This window comes from Tupaia chinensis, unplaced genomic scaffold, assembly GCF_000334495.1.
Source record: "Tupaia chinensis unplaced genomic scaffold, TupChi_1.0 Scaffold000255_1, whole genome shotgun sequence".
Lineage (NCBI taxonomy): Eukaryota > Metazoa > Chordata > Mammalia > Scandentia > Tupaiidae > Tupaia > Tupaia belangeri.
In genome coordinates this window covers 819,335-836,105 of record NW_006159735.1, presented here as the reverse complement: position 1 = coordinate 836,105, position 16,771 = coordinate 819,335, and the positions used below count along the sequence as shown (strand labels likewise).

General features: G+C 48.5%; 1 protein-coding gene across 9 annotated transcripts in view; it reads left to right on the top strand.

The window, feature by feature from the left end:
• Nucleotides 1-16,771, top strand: part of SRPK2 (SRSF protein kinase 2) — a 295,143-nt gene that overhangs the window by 266,583 nt on the left and 11,789 nt on the right. For 7 of the 9 annotated variants that reach the window (XM_006149154.3, XM_027772121.1, XM_027772123.1 and 4 more), the window contains 6 exons: nucleotides 889-1,371; nucleotides 8,704-8,804; nucleotides 8,918-9,025; nucleotides 14,132-14,201; nucleotides 14,819-14,911; nucleotides 15,285-15,377. In XM_006149154.3, the coding sequence (XP_006149216.1) occupies nucleotides 889-1,371; nucleotides 8,704-8,804; nucleotides 8,918-9,025; nucleotides 14,132-14,201; nucleotides 14,819-14,911; nucleotides 15,285-15,377 (948 nt within the window). The remainder of the gene's footprint in view (nucleotides 1-888; nucleotides 1,372-8,703; nucleotides 8,805-8,917; nucleotides 9,026-14,131; nucleotides 14,202-14,818; nucleotides 14,912-15,284; nucleotides 15,378-16,771) is intronic. The other 2 variants (XM_027772124.1, XM_006149161.3) reach the window with 1 other exon arrangement.

The window sequence follows — 16,771 nt, the reverse complement described above, 5'->3', positions numbered from 1 at the left end:
TTTTTTGGGAGAGGTTTTTGCTATAGGGCGCGTGCGCTCGCCAGACAGACAGAGACATAGAGACAGAAAGAGAGATATCACCCCCCAGGGGGAATGGTCACTCCACAATCCGTTCTCCCCCATTCTCTTCTCGGGATCTTGGGCACGCACGCACACGCACCCGGCGTGAGTTTTAAGCCACTGGATCCGGGACGCGAACCGCGGTCGATTACGTGGGAGTCCAGCGACATAGCCATTATGTTAACTGCTGGTTCCCCTTTCCAAGTAGTTTTTAAAACATGGAAAATGTCTCAGAAGCACCGTATTTCCATCATGCTAATGATGGTCTTTATTTTATAAGTCACTTTTTACTATTAACATTTAAACCTTTTTTAAAATTGCAAGAGGATGGGATGAGAATGGAAGTGCAACTTTATTTCTAAATAGTTACTTTCTCCCAAAGCTAACTTCTTCCTAATAAAAGTAGGCCAATTAAATAAATAAAAAATACTGAGATGTAAAAACTCAGGTTTGGGGGTTAAGTAAGGCAGCTGGATTCCCACATGGCTAACCGCGATTTGAGTTCCAGACCTGGTGATTTGAATATCACGTCCAGCACGTGTGCTTGCGTGCCAAGGGTCTCAAAAGGAGAATGGAGAAAAAGGGTGGTGTGGCCATTCCCTGGGGGGGCTGGGGGGATTGCTCCCTTTCCCTTTCTCTGTTCTCTGGAGAGTGCTTGTGCCCTATGGTCAAAACCTAGAAGAAAAGAGAACAAGCTTAATAGAGTTTACTGCGTGTCAGGAGTATTCACTACGTGGTACATACATGAAACACATTCAGAAATGCGCAAGTACCTAGAGCTACTATCAAGGAAACACATTCTGATTCTTAACCCATCAACTTTTTAAGGTGAGGCTGAGGACCAGGAAGAGAAAGAAGATGCCGAGAAGGAAAACATTGAGAAGGATGAAGACGATGTGGAACAGGAGCTTGCGAGCATAGACCCTACGTGGATAGAGTCACCCAAAACCAACGGCCATATCGAGAATGGCCCCTTCTTACTGGAGCAGCAGCTGGAAGATGAAGAGGACGACGACGAAGACTGCCCAAATCCCGAGGAGTATAACCTCGACGAGCCAAATGCAGAAAGCGATTACACATACAGCAGCTCCTATGAACAATTCAACGGTGAATTGCCAAACGGACGGCATAAAATCCCTGAGTCACAGTTTCCAGAGTTTTCTACGTCATTGTTCTCTGGGCCCTTAGAACCAGTGGCCTGTGGCTCTGTGCTTTCTGAGGGATCACCGCTTACTGAGCAAGAGGAAAGCAGTCCGTCACACGACAGAAGCAGGACGGTCTCAGCCTCCAGTACTGGGGATCTGCCAAAAAGTAAGTGTCCCTTCGCATTAGCTGCCTGCTGCAGTGGGTCCAGGGTCAGGCCTTTAACACTTACTGTGAAAGGAATTGGATGGAGATGGTAAAGTTGGGTATGTGCGCTCTAACCGTTTTCACTTACTGCTTTCCAATTTATCAGTAGGTAACGGGATTTAAAGATGCATCCTGTGCCACTAAGCCTCTGTCGTTCTCTGCTTACAAAGGCCCATTGCTGAGCATTTTATTATTCTTCCTGTATTTGCTCAGTGATCCCAGACAGTCACAAAAATCTTCCATGTCTAGCAACTTACACTTTGTAGCTTTTTAGAATTTGTATTTCATTTTTAATTTGCTACTTCTTCCATGTGATATTGTTATTTTTAGTTAGTTCGTTTCATTTCTGTTCAAGAAAGAAATGTACCTGTCTCTAACTAGGTTGAGAAAGAAGCATCATATTTTACTTTGATAGTTCCTGATGGCAGGACCCTACTATTGATAAAGGGCCCAGGATTGTAATTTTAAAGAAAGTGGCATGAATTTAAATATAATAAGAGATTGTAGATAGGATCTGCAGTTTGTGTCTTCCTTGAGGCCCTGCCATTTTTCCGATCCTCATTTTGCAAGTGGGTGCCACGTAACATATTGCTAAGTGTCTTCAGTAAGCAAAAACCGGGCGTTGCAGTTGGCTCCCGTTCTGGCCCACAGTGGAAAAGCTCAGAAACCTCCTCTGCTCCCTCTGCTGACAAGAGTGTTTAACACATGGCCAGGAACTGATGAGCCAGCCCTGCATACCGCCTGGCATTCCGCAGCCCTTCTTCCCGCAGCCCTTGGCCCGCGCTCTAGTGAGGTGAGCAGGCAGTTACCCATCAGCTGTAACTGACCATCGGAGGATGCATTTTTACACTTGGCTGGTCATGGCCAGCTCCCATTCACCTTCACCCTGGCCAGAGTGTTTGAAGGTGTTTATAAAACAGTCTCACATGGAATGTAGATTCATTTTTAGGAGAGAATAGCTGTGAAGTGGACCTTTTCCAGATTTATTATTGCTCTCACAGCTTAATTTTTACCTTTCCTTCAGATCGACATAGGAAATAATTTACACGGTACCTTTTTATCCATTATTTTGTAAGTAGAAGCTTGGGGAAGTGGCTTCAAATATATCAGATTAAATCCCAGCTCATTAGTAACTGTGGGACTTGGGATTCTTAATGTTCCTGAGCTTGAGCTTACTCCTCTATTAAAGGAAAGAAATGGCTACTTCTAGGTTGTTACTAGCATTGAGTAAAATGAGTCAGGTAAACCGTAGGTAGATGAATAATATATAGCATGCAGTAATGACGATCGTATATGGAGGATTCCTCAGTGACTGTAAGTTGCCTCGGTGCTCGCAGGCCCTGGCAGGTGGAGACTGCAGCTGCTTTTGCCATGTTGTCAGGGTTGAGGCCAGCATGGCGACTGGGGTCCTCATGGACCGGCACAGCTCTGATCTCCACATCTCCCTTCACGTCAGGTGGGGGTGGGTAAGTTGGGCGACCTAGAGAGAGAATAAATTCCCATATGAAAAAGAGAAGTAGAAGAACATTTCAAATTGAGATAAATGAATTCAGTGTGTGATGAGAGGAGTATTTCTAATTTACACAAAATGTTAGATCCCGCTGGAGACAGATTATTAAACAAAGAACATGTTGCTTGGATGTAAAGAATAATTAGGCTCTGGGACTAACTCACTCTGTGGACTAGAGGTAATGTGCTGCTTAAGAGAAGCCACATCCCACATGGTGACCAGGGTTCAGATCTCCCACACAGGTAGCTGAACTGTGCCAGGCATGGGCTGGAGCATCCTAGATCTGATGGGCTGGAGGGCTGGAGGAGGGGGGTGAGGACATGACCAGACCCTGTTGCAGGAGCTCCTTCCTTCCTTCCTTCCTTCCTTCCTCTCTCTCTCTCTCTCTCTCCCTCTGTCTCTCTGTCTCTGTCTCTCTTGTATGTGTGCACATGCTCTATCATGAATAACAGAAAAAGGTAACATTTGATCAGGGACCTGGAGGCTCCCAAGTCCAGAGTCCAAGGAGAGCACATTCGTGGTGGAGGACTCTCAGCTCGCCATTGCTCAGCGTCTACTACTCCAGATGTTTGTATGATAGCTTCTTCTCTGTCGTGAGGAAACTTCAAACTTAACATGTCCAAACCAGAGCTCAGCTCTCCTTGGTAACCTGTTAACATGCTGCATTCCCTAGCCCCATTCCCACCATCTCCCATGGTGCCAGTGAGGAACTTGATGTCAGCTTCGATACCTGCCTTTCTTTTTTCTCTCACATCCAGTAACTCACCACGTCCTGCCTTGTAAATAAGTTCCTACTTGACTTGGCCCTGAAGTGGGCACTGTCATTGGTTGCCTGAACTATTACAGAGACTCCCTACTGATCCCGGTCTGTGTCCTCTTCTGCTTTCATTCCCAGCTGCCTCTCACATTGCTTTCCAGGCCTCCGTCGTGCACTTGTTGGCATGCTGGACTGCAGAACTGGGGCCGCATGCTGGTGGTGGTTCAAGTCCAGCCCAGTCAGCTTAAAAGCATGCTGGGTATGCTTGTGCCCAGGATCCTGGAGGACTGTGGAGGGAAGGGGGTCGTGGCATGACCAAGCCCTGTGGGGGCCTCCCCTCTCTCTCATCTCCTCCTCCTCTCATGCATCATTCTCTTTCATGAAAGAATGAAAATAATTTTTTTAAAAAATTACTATCTCCTGCCTCTGCTAGAGTGTTTCTGCTGTTCTGCAGCAGCGCGCCCCGCAGTGGCTTGTGCACACTTGTGCCCACCCGGCACCATCCACAGAGGCACAGAGGCATGCTATTGAGCATCGCTGTATTTGCTTTTTCATTTCGAAGGCCTAATACAATACACAGCTGTACATTTTCCAAGTGGATTAAGCACTTCATATTTTGCCATATTTATATCTTACACAAAAACTCATGCTGTGGCTATTGGGATAGTTCATTCCTAAATACCTCATCTGACAGGTGAATTAGGACTCCTCTGTGTTGGTATTGGTGGGAATACCAATAATGTCTATTATTTCCATGGGCAGATTTCTTCACTTGTCCTAGCATTTTCCTTTCTCATTTTCCTCCATCCAAGGTGTGGTAAAACACTGGGTTCTGAGCAGCTTTATTGAGAACTGGTGTGGACCATTGTCATTAGAGCATATATGCACATTAGGGAGTAGGAAGGACATATTGCAACATCTGAAGAAGAACTTAAGTGCCAGGCTCAGGAACAGACTTTTTTCTAGAGTAGTTCAGCAGCTGTTGAACATAGGCTGAGAAGAGGAGGCGAGGTGCCTCTTAACTCTTCAGCTGCTGGAATCATAGCACAACTCTTGGCTTACCACCTTTGAGGGACAGTGGCTCTGGAGCGTGGGGCTCTTGCCTGTTTAGTGCGAGGTGTGTTTGGAATCCTGTGACTTGAGCTCCTGTCAGACCTGGTCTAGGCTGCTGTAGACAGCTCCTGCTTCGTCTCACTTCAGCTTCTGCTCTCGAGTCTGGCACTTTACCCAGTGGTGCAGAGAGAGCTTTATAAAGCATGTTCTGTCATCTTCCCCTTCCTCTCTGAACACTGATCCCCGTGGTGTTTCCCCACATAGGTCATCCCTCCTGGAAGCTGCTGAGTTCTCTACAGTCTGGTCCCTGGCAGCTCTCTAGGGCCAGAGGTCTGCTCACTGGCCTCGCATGGTTCACACTGGCTTCCTTCTGAGTTACAAACTTACTTCCGCCTCAGGGCCTTGGCACTTCCTGTCTCCTCAGCCTAGAACCTCTCCTCCTCCGTGCCTTCTGTTATTCTGGCCCATATTTGAATTTTACTTCCTCAGAAAAGACCTCCCTAACACCCTCTCCGTTATCCGTCTCTTTTCCTTGCTCTGTTTTCTTCATAGTACGTGTAACTACCGACAGAGTGTGTACTCATCAGTTTACTTTATTACCCATATTTCCAGCTAGGGCATGAATTTCTTAATTTTGGGTATTTTTTTATGCTTGTGCGTGTTCCTAGTGCCAAGATGGCACCTAGCACATAGAAAGGACTCGGTAAATATTTGTCAAGTGGCTAGATCAGGTGTGAACATCCATTCTCACAGTTCTCTTACTTTCTTGGACTTGGTACTGAACCTCTCCACACGGGGAGAGATTCATGCCCTTCATGTAAGGATGCCCTTTAATACAGCGAGTGCGTGCGAGCCTAACACGGTGCCTTGCACACACGCAGTGGCAGCTGTCTTACCACCTGGGGCTCTGTTGGCTGCCGTTTTACTAGTTTCTAGGACAGCTTTAGGTGGGATGAATTATCACAGTGTTACCCAGAGACTGGCTCATCAGAAAGAGGCTAAGGGCCCCTTTGGAAGTGAAATCTCCCCACGTTTCCACCTCAGTCGAAGTGGAGAACAGGTGTACCCTTTTCGTTTTGCAGGGAAGACAGCTCTGGTTAGTCCTCTGTGTGCTGTTGTCAGGGAGGAGAAAGGAGCTGTGACAGGTTGCCACAGGGGGGCATCACCAGAGGAGGTGACCTGGTTCTCAGGCCACGCAGAGCTGTAGCTGTAGCAGTTCTGCAGCAGGCAGGAGCACCCTGTGTCTCCAGGGCCTGCAGGTCACCGTCAGAACCCTTGCACAGTAACAGTCACTCTGAGAAAAGAGCATCCGAGACAGAGACGGGAATGGAATCCCTTCCCTGCTCTCGCTCATGTTGACACAGTTACATTGTTGAGAGAAATTCCCTGGTATCATTTGGAACCACTGTGAACTGGGTAACTATTTACAAACTGAACCAGGGGATAACAGCATGTCACCAAAGAGGTTTTGTTCAGTGAGCATAATTGAGGGATATTAAATACAAAGAAATGGTATTTAAATGTGTGGGGATGTGTTGCTGATAGTGTGTTTCCGCTGGCTTAATTGAATTACTCAGCTCCTGAGAGGTGTCTAGAATCAACAGCTAGGAGTTGGCGGCAGGTTACCAATTACCTCATTCCACTCGGGTTCCTTCAGATAACAGCCACCTCACAGTCGCCTGCTCTTCTGGAGGAAAAGGAATCCAGTCTCCTGTGTCCAGAAGGACCACAGTATTTCTACCGTAGCTTTATCTTCTCTCGTTGGACTTTGGTCTGACTTGTTTGGAGTGGTGGCACTCACCCTTGGGCTCCCCTGCTCGCTGGCCCCTCACTGACAAGTTAGACTCCTCGGAACCCAAAGGGTGGTTTCAGCTGGTCACGGCAGAGTGAAGTTCCTGGGTGTGGCTCGTCAGCCAGATACCACCCTGACTCTCCTGGGCTTGGGGATTTTGTTTTTTGTTTCTTCGATGGAGGAATGGTGGTCTTTTCTTCCTCCTTTCCTGAAAACTGGGCCTCCAAGAGTTTAAGTCATCTGCTGCCAGTCCTTTCACATGTAGGTGTTGCAACTTAGATTTAAATCCAGTTCTGCAAACCTGAAATCTCATTTTTATTCCTTCTGATTCTTCCGGATTCAGTGCCATGAAGGATTTAGTCAGCTAGCCATTTCTCCCGTGGGCCGCCTAGCTCCTGGGCCATTTTCCTGTTTATTCTGGAACTCTGTCCTCAGCCTCATTATTGATGTATGCATTCTGCCTTCTTCTGTAGGTTTCTGTTTTGTCTTCTTCCTGGTCATTCTTTGAGTGCCTTGTTCCTTACTCTCAGCTTATAACTAGCCTTTTAGTGAGGCCCGGGGGGCAGGGGAGTCAGGATCCTCATAGAGGTGGACAGGTAGCAAAAAGCAGACAACTATGTCTGGCTGGCCCAGGATGATCCACACGCCTGAAGAACTGGTTTTGAGAATTAGAACATCGGCCAGAACCCCTGAAGAGTACCCTGGGTGCTCTGGGTCAGGGCGCCTTGCCTACCCACCGCCCTGCCAGTGGGAAGTCAGTCCAGCCTTCCTGCCTATACGGGTGAGCCCAGGTGCGGGAACCCACTCAGGCACCTTGGTTCCACAGCTCAGTGTGCCAGAACAGAGATTTCATCAGTTCACATTAAGAGTGTCCAGCTTTGGGACCATCACTTGGCATAATGGCTATGTCAGTGGACTCCCATCTAGTAGACCGTGGTTCGAGTCCCGGACCCGGTGGCTTAAACTCACACCGGGCACATGTGTGTGCGTGCCCAAGATCCCAAAAGGAGAATGGAAGAGAAGGGATTGTGGAGTGGCCATTCCTGGAGGAGAGGGGGGTGATTTCTTGCTTTCTGTCTCTCTGGCAAGCACATGTGCCCTATAGCAAAAACCTCTCCCCCTAAAAAAAGAAGAATGTCTAGCTTCAAGCAAATGAAAGAGCTCTCCGAGGTGGGTATCTAATGCTCTACACTCAACAGGCTTTTTTGTTTAGTATGTCCATGCCGTTTCACAGCCACTTCTAATTATAAATGAAAGCCATGGTTCCATGTCATCCTTACCCAAAATCGGAACTTGTAGGTCAGTTTGAGGTTTGATGATGAAGATGCTGACTCAGTCCAGGGGCATTCCTTCTGGGCCTCACCACATTATTTTTCTTTATGCCTTTCCCCTTGGCTAGCAGTACTTGATCTAGGCTTGACCCAGACTTAATTGAGTTCTTCTGCCCCAGAAGCCCTGGGAAACCTGGCCTTTGCCTGCCTTTGAGATTCCCTCGGGTTCCCCATGGAGTTAGAGAGACCCAAGGATATGAAGTTCATGAGTGACTTTGGACTTGCTGTTATGGACCAGGCCATCTCAGTAGAACTTTGTTCTAGTCTTCCTTGTCTAAAACTAAACCAGAATAGATTAATCCCTGCCTTTAATCCATGTGGTTAACTAACTGTCACTGCACCTTTGGGGTCCGTAAGTGTGCATCCCCTACAGCAGATATAGGGAATGATACGGGTCATGAGGTGTCAGGTGAACCATGCACCACCCAGCATGGCGGCCCACCCATGGCAGCATTCTCTCCACCTGATGTTCCTTGTCATGATCCACCAGTGAGCTAGGTATGCCCATAGAGAATGGACTCAGATCTCATGAGAAGCAGCCGCAAAGATAGAGAATACCGAAGGCTGGCTGTTCCAGAGCCGGCCTGTGGATGAGGGATTCAGGAGAAAGGACAAAGGGCCAGGCAGTGCCGTGGGGTCCTCTGGGCAGCCCAGTTTGTTCTTTTGTGTGTAATATTTTCCAGAGGTGGAGATCAAGACCTTTGCATTCTGTTGATTTCCATGTTCAAACTCCAGGCCTGATGGCCACCCTCACTCTGCTAGAGAAGGAGTGCACCTGGCCTGGCACAGGCTGTGCCCACCTGCACCGGCCACTCGCCCCTCACTAACTCCTGCTGTTTACTCATGCCAGCAAAAACCCGGGCGGCCGACCTGTTGGTGAATCCCCTGGATCCACGGAACGCAGATAAAATTAGAGTAAAAATTGCTGACCTAGGAAATGCTTGTTGGGTGGTAAGTCGGTTTTTCTTTTTGAAACCTTTTGATCATGATTCTGTGTGAGAAAACCCTGTTTTCTTTGTTAATGTCTGCGTTCCTCCATGGTAATGCAATCTATTTTCTTCCAGCATAAACACTTCACAGAAGACATCCAGACGCGGCAATATAGATCCATAGAGGTTTTAATAGGAGCGGGTTACAGCACGCCTGCTGACATCTGGAGTACGGCCTGTATGGTAAGAGCAGCCTTCGCCATTTTCTTCCGTGCCTGTCAGCACATCCCTTTAAGAATCTTGGTGGGATACGTGGACTCAGGGTTTCTGACTGTGAGGGTAGTCCCTCATGGAATGGGTGAGGGGAAGGTCGTTGCCTTGGGCCTCCTAAGAAGTAGAAGTTTTCCTCAGATATGCCCTGGGTTTTTGTTTTGGTTTGGTTTGGTCTTAAGAGAGGTGGTCTCTTCCCAAGGTCCAGTGCAGCCCGTAGCCCCCGTTGAGACTCAGTTGCAGTGACACAAAGACTCCAGGAGATTCCTTTTGGTCCCTGAAAGATAAAAGTCCCCTTCACTCAGGCTGTGGAGGAAGAGGTGGTAGCCATCTTGGAAGGCAAATTGGCTGGGACTGAAAGGTGAAACCCTTACCCAGGGCCTGTGTCAGAGTGTCTTTTTTTCTTGAGAGAGTTCTTGCTTTAGAGTGTATGCGCTCACCATAGAAACAGAGTAGGAAATCACCCCTAGGGGAATGGCCATGCTGCAATCTCTTCTCCTCCATTCTCTCTTGTGATTTTGGGCACACACGCATAAACCCAGTGTGAGTTTCAAGCTGCTGGGTCCAGGACTCAGACTGTGGTTGGCCATGTGAGAGTCCAACCTCTCAACCACCATGCCACCCACTGGCCCGAGATGTGGGTGTCTTCCGTCCTTGTCAAGGAGGGATTGCCCTATAGGCCTGCATATACACTCTCTCACAAAGCAGCAGAGGGCAGATTCCGTCTTACCGTTCTAGACTGTCAGTCACTTCTGAGGCAGCCTCAGTGGCTCGTCCTCCGAGGAGTCTGTTCCCAGAAAGCACCAGGACATTTTCCTCAGGATGGTGATGCGCCTCCTTCCCTGTGTGTCTTGCCCAGTTGTGCTGCCAGTTTTGTGCATCACAAGTTTCATTGCGTCTAAACCCTCCCACTGGCGCCACCGGTGTATCCTTTTGTCATTTACCCCGAACCTGTGGATTGATGAGTGTGGAGGGTCCCTTGCCCAGAGCCAAGATCAGTCCCTGTTCCTTGGCCGGTTTCCTGGCCCGTTAGCACTCTCTCTCTGTGGGTTCACTGTGTCATCCCATACTGCTCAGTGTGGGGTTTCCTGCTTTTCTTATTTCATATTTTTTATCTTAATTCTCCTCTAATATTTAAATGGGGCTTGTGTGTAAGGTCCTAGCTAGCACCTGTCTTCTCTCTCTCTCTCTCTCTCTCTCTCTCTCACACACACACACACACACACACACAAAATAGTTCAAAGGAAGTATGATAATTTTCTGTTATTTACAGGTTAATTGAACTATTTTCTTGAAATTCCTGTATTCTGTGTCCTCTATGCTAAAGTGAAAGCATCGTGGTACGCAGATTGTGCGGGGTTGACTTGAGAAAAAGTAGATGGTTTGTGTCTTTCAAGTTAGATGATCTGAGGCAACAGATATGGCCAGACAGATCTGGAACACATTGCCTGCCTTTTCCCTTGTTGCCCTTATGTATGCCAGGTAATAATTTTTAAATTATTAAGAATTTTAAAGTCTTCCACTAAGCATCAAAGGCCAAGTGCCTACCTTGGCTCATTGTGGAAAAGAATGGTTAAAAAAGTGGTGGCTGTGTGGTGGTCCTTTGAACAAGGAGCTCCTGTGCGGGGGCTGTGCCTGCCCTGCCCCACTCGGGGTGGTGGAGGGCAGAGGGCGTGGAGGCCTGGGAAGCAGTGGGTGGCAGGAGTTGGGGCAGAGGAGCCTTTGAGCAGAGCTGCAGGGGGCAGTGTGCCATTTGAGGATGTGGAGGTTGGGCGCACTTGTTCCCGCAACACAGAGGGGGCGAGCCAGGGCTGGCCTGAATTAGGCCCTGAGAGCTCTTTCAACTCTAAAATCCGGTGCTTCTAATTTGGGGTATGAAGTTTGGTGATATAACCTGAAAAATGGGACAGGCTCACAGATGTAGTGGGATAATGGTGGAGCATTGGTACCCTTTAATACCAGGCTATCTTCTTTCCTTCCTGGAGGTAAGGATTTGTCCCTCCACATAATCTCCCTCTTTTCCCAGCTACTTGAAGTGCTTGTGGACAGTGGCATTTAGTAACAGGCTCCTAAGGGCAGCATCCTCTTGGTATCTTTTCATTGCCTCCTCCCTAAGAATTAAGTATAAATTCCCTCAGTGCTGCTAGGGCTGCTTGTGAACTTTCCTTTTTCCTTTTCCCTTTTCCCTTTTCCCTTTTCCCTTTTCCCTTTTTCCTTTTTCCTTTTTCCTTTCCTTCCCTTTCCTTCCCTTTCCTTTCCTTTCCAAATTTATTTCTTCCATACAAGAGTCAGAGAAACATGCAACCCCAATGTGGTCTCCATACCACAATCCCCTGTTCTCAATGGGCCTAGACCACCTGTGCCCACACCTGGCAAGCTCAGGGAAGGTCCCAGTATGTAGTCCCAGACTTTAACATATGAGTTGCATGCATTACCACTGTGCTACCCTCTGTCCCTAGGCTGTGTTGTCATCATTGTTTTTAGTTGGTTGTCTTAAGGATGGTTTTTCAGGAAAAGGGCAGGCCTCATTCTTCCACCCTTGAAAGTCATGGCTGTGAGGTCCCTTCTGTTCTTCCTGGAGAACCAGGTGGAGATGAGGCAGTATTTTCCCACCCCACTCTTCTGTTGAAGTTTAAAAGTACTGCAGGATATTACATATAATCATGTAATACTGAGGAGTGATAAACAGCAGGCGTTCTGGTGGTAGAACCTGAGTTGCTTTGAGTCTTACAGAGACTGCAGTGGGAATGAGAGCTGAGGGGTGTTGGGGAGCCATGTGCTGTCAGGAAGAGACCAATGTCGTGCAGCTGCAGGGGTACAAAATGAGCTGGCGGAGCTGGGGTTGTCTCCGTTGAATCGGTTTTTCTTTTCTTGAACTTTGGGGCCTGTTCAGACATTAAGTGTGCATAGACTGAAAGTTCCGTGTGGGCCGACGTGGCTCTCCGCACTTGCGCATCAGAGTTCCTGAGGATGCAACTGTGTATGGACTCCACGGGGAGTCCTTGTCAGTGCCACAGAAAAAGAGAAGAGCCACCCTGAAAGTCACTGAACCTCTTCAGCTCATCACAGGACGGAATAGATAGGCTCCTTTTTTATTCAGAGTGGGGTACTCTGACGGGAAGATGGTGTTTCAGGAAAGAGGCCTTCTTGGAAGACCACAGTCTGAGAACAGAGGTGGTTCCAGGTGAAGGTTGTCCGAGATGTCTGGGCCAAGTAGAGGAGAAAGAATCCGAAGGATCATTTACTGAAATAATGGAGAAGAATAAAGGTTCTGCTGAGAGTGACTCACTGAGTTCCAGGCAGCACCGCTCATACGTGGCTGATTTTACGAATCGCGAGATGGTTGTCACATTGTCATGCACATTGGTCCTGTTGTACTTGTCACATTCGTTAAGAAAACTCAGCCACTCTCCAGAGAACTGGGAGAAGATGACATTACAGGAGAGCCTCGGTCTTCTCTTCCTTCTTAAAAAATATCATTTCATTGATAGCTTTTTGAAATGTTTCTTTGGAAACACAGGTGTTAATCAATGCAATCATCTTTTAAAGCACACTTAGCTGGCATTTTGGTGTTCAGCAGTAAGAAATAGAGTCCAGATGGAACTGTGTGTGAAAATTCATTTCAGGATCAAGTACCGGACTCAGGGCAGTGGTTAAGGGCAGCAGGAACTCTTAGAGGAACCCCACTGAAAGGCTTCTCACCTCCTGCTTCTCCCATCAGGGCGTTCCCAATTTTCTCTCGACTTGTAAGGTATTAAATTGTTTCCCAGGCTGGCTAGTCTCTTCTGGCCGCTGACTACATAACGGGACAGTCATCTCCCTTTAAATTGGGCCACATGGGAGGTGCTTCTGTCCTGGGCTGGGGTGGACCCCGCTGCTTTGGAAGGAGGGAGAAGCTCCCAGGACTGCCCAGGGCTCCACTGGGTACCTTCCTGTATCTGCAGGCTGAGACTTCCCGGCATCCTGCAGTCGGGAACCACCACTTGTCACAGGGGCAGCTGGCAGGGCTCACCTTCAGCTGATTCATACACAGTGGCTTTTAATTTGAAGAGAGGAAAGCTGGCAAGATGCGGTCTGGGTCTGTTAGAGACTGTGCTGCGAGTGGCGGCCCTCACCCAGGCCGCTGAGTCCTCCCCGTGGGTGCCTCCCACATTCTGAGGTCACTGAAAGGAAGAAGGTGGGTTGGTGCAGGGCACGCTCCTTGCTCAGTGCCCATCAGGGCATGGTAGGGAGGGCAGCCTCCATCTGGTGTGGGGTTTGGGAGTGGCCTCAGGCCCCCAGGCATCAGTGACTGGGGACTGGGCTTGAGTCTCTGTCAAAATGGCAAGATCTCGGGGCGTGGTGGCGCCCGCCCTATGGCAAAATGGCAAGATCTCATTCGGAATAGAAGTAAGTATGGGGAAACCAGAAATGGACACTGTGGATTCTTGCCAAATTAAACTCATGGCCCTGAACTGTTTTGTGAGCGAGGGAAATGGAAACACGTAGCTTTTCTACTCTTGGGCAGGCTGAGGGAGGTGTTGGTAATGGGGACACAGCCTCCTTGACCCCCTTAGGTTGGGGTGCAAGGTGATCTGCTTCATCTGGCTCCAGAAAAAGGGTCTTTTGCTTCTCGGTTTTACTTTGAGTTGAGCCAGAAGTGAATGGAATGGTGATGAAAATAGATGATGAGCTGCCAAAAGCGGTCCTCCGTGACAAGTAGGTGAAGGTGTGTGTGCCAGAAGCAGCAGCGCCTGCTGGACAGGGCCCGGTGGTGGTAGGCAGGCCCTGGAGGCAGACAGGCCTGGCCGAAGCCCGGTGGAGTCCTCGTGCCCCGGCCAGGCCTGCGCACAGGTGCTGCTGACCCCGACGGTTCAGTTCTGCTTCCTGCAACATGAAGAGAATACACAGCCCTTTTGCCTTCCATTAGAAGAGATGTAAAAATACTCCTGAAGCTTCTTTGAGCTTTGGGAAGAAAGAAAAATAACTGGTGTTGAGCCCTTGGGGAGGCTTTAGTTTGACTGAGACCTGTTCGGTGAGGAGGCAGGTGCTGCCTGGGGCGTCTGTGAAGTGCTCAGCCTGTCGTCTGTTGTGTCCTAGGCATTTGAGCTGGCCACGGGAGATTATTTGTTTGAGCCGCATTCTGGGGAAGACTATTCCAGAGACGAAGGTGAGTGTGCAGCCTGCCGACCACCTCGGCGGCTGGGTCTCCCGCTGCCCTGACCTTGGGGACACTGCTGTGCTTTTGTCCTGACACAGAGCCATGTTTTGGTTGTCCAGTCCCAAATTCCGATGCTTTTCCTGTGAGTTTGAAGCCCCTTCAGTCTCAGTGGATGGGCAGAGCCCACCTGGTACAGGCACTCTCTGGAGAGTCTTGGGGGCTTGGGCCGGCCTCTGCTCCTGGGAGCAGGCAGACCGTACCAACCCCGCAGCCCCTCCGTGCTGCCTTGCCCACTGCGCTGCTGCCCGTTCTCTGTCCTGCTGGGAGCTGCGTTGAAAACTCGGGAGTTCCGGCTTGAATTCCATCCGTAACCCTGACCATCTCCATGCTTGTTTGCTTGTGATGCTGGGATGGCCCGGGGTGCGTGGGCGTCAGTCACTGTTGGTGCCCCCAGCGGTGCCCGAGGCCTGCCAGTCCCGCCAGCCTCTGCATGGATGTGCTGCAGACATTGTTGATTTGAATCTATTTCTGATTTTTTACTAATTTCAATTTTTCCCCCTCTTCTTTTATCCCATCCTTCCCTTTGCCCCTCCCATTCCCATGTCCTTTTTTTCTCTCCTCCATAGACCACATAGCCCACATCATAGAGCTGCTAGGCAGTATCCCAAGGCACTTTGCTCTGTCTGGAAAATATTCTCGGGAATTCTTCAATCGCAGAGGTAGTACCTCTTCTTTTTGAAAAGCGCCACGATGCAGACAGAAACGGAATAGCAGCTGCTGATTGTAGCATTAATGGTGACAAAGGCATCTACTAAAATTCAAAAAGCAGCCCAGCATAATTCCTATTCCAATGTAAAATCGCCAGAGGCAGAGCTCATTTGGCTGTGCCTCAGCCCCTCCTCAGGGCCCTCGACAGCTGGGCGCGCTCCTGCTCCGGGCCCTGAATGCAGCCGCCTGGGAGAGCCTGTGCCTTTGATCGCCTGGTCGGTCGCGCTCTGTTTCTGTCTGCGCGGGCGGCGGTAGTGTCTGCATGCAGTGTACTGATTAAACTGTCGTGTGTTTCTGTTTTGCTGGCAATGTTTCCCAATGCAGATCACATAGCATTGATCATTGAACTGCTGGGGAAAGTCCCTCGAAAATACGCTATGTTGGGGAAATATTCCAAGGAGTTTTTCACCAGAAAAGGTAACGGTATTTATGCAACACTAATTTTCAGCACAATCCTCTCCCCAAAGGAGAAATTGTGCGTTCATGTTTGGGTAGTGGAGAAAGATCTGGATGCTTACAACTGGGGGATTCTGTGAAGAAAGCTCTCAAGAAATGAGCCTGCGCCACCTGAAACCTGTGGAGTAAGAATTTTGTAAGAGAACAACCTTCCTAAGATCCTTCCTCTCCTCCACCTCTCTCCTCTCACTATCCTAAGCACCAATCCGTTCCATTATTTGTAAAAGGGAGTTTAAGTGATTTTTAGAAACCAATTAAGTTTATCTTTCCCTTTTCCATGTTCCTGCCTCCACTATTGTGGGACAGGGGCAGCCTAGAGGCTGGACTTTGTGTCCATGGCCATCCTCATCGGTCTGTCTGAGCTGCGTTTTGGGGAGAGCTGGGAAGTCCTGTGCGCGTCACATTCTTAGCCACCAAATCCCATGTTCCCACTGTGTTATGTGACACCATGTTATAGGTGGTTTATTCTCACTGACCTTTACCTGGCCTGACCTTAAACAATTTGCAGCGTGTAGAGTCCCTAGTTAGCTATCAGTTTTTACAACATCCAAAAGCCGCAGGGAATTTTCTGTATAAAGGATCTCCTCCTAGGCCAGCCCCGTAGTGCACTGTTTAGGGGAGCTGGATTTGTTGTGGCCAGTCAGCTCAAATCTGGCTCTGGTGGCTTGAACATGCAAAGCATGCGTGTGTGTGAGTGTGCAGAAGAATGGAGAAGGGGTTGAGCGTGATGGTGCCCCACTGGGGGCACTTTCTCCTTTTCTCTCATTCTTAAGCAATAAAAAATAAATAACTCCTCTCAAGCACTATATCTTTAGTGATGAATGTAGTTTGTCCTCTTAATGTTTTCTCAGCTTAGATATTTTTCGTTGTTACAGGACCTTTTAATAAAGAGCAGGAGGGGGCCAGCAGAGGTGTAATGGTTAGGTCGCTGGACTCCCATATAGTTGACCGCAGTTCGAGTCCCAGACTCAGTGGCTTAAAACTCACACTGGGCATGTGCGCATGTGTGTGTGCCTAAGATCCCAAGAGGAGAGTGGAAGAGAAGGGATTGCAGCGTGGCCATCCCCCTGGGGGGGGGAGGTGATTTCTCTTTCTGTCTCTGGTGAGCGTACATGCCCCATAGCAAAAATTTCTCTTAAAAAAATAAAATAAAGAATAGGGCATGCAGTTTTTAGAAATTTCTGAAAGTTCGAGACACTCTATCTTCTCTGCTTTAGCCAAAACTAGAGAATGAATTTGACTTTTTATTCTCTGAGATACAGAATTCTTATAGCATAGTAATCCTTTATCATATACTTCGTTGATGTTCAGCCAACCAGTCCTTATTTTATCCTTTAAATTAATCCTGTTAAAAA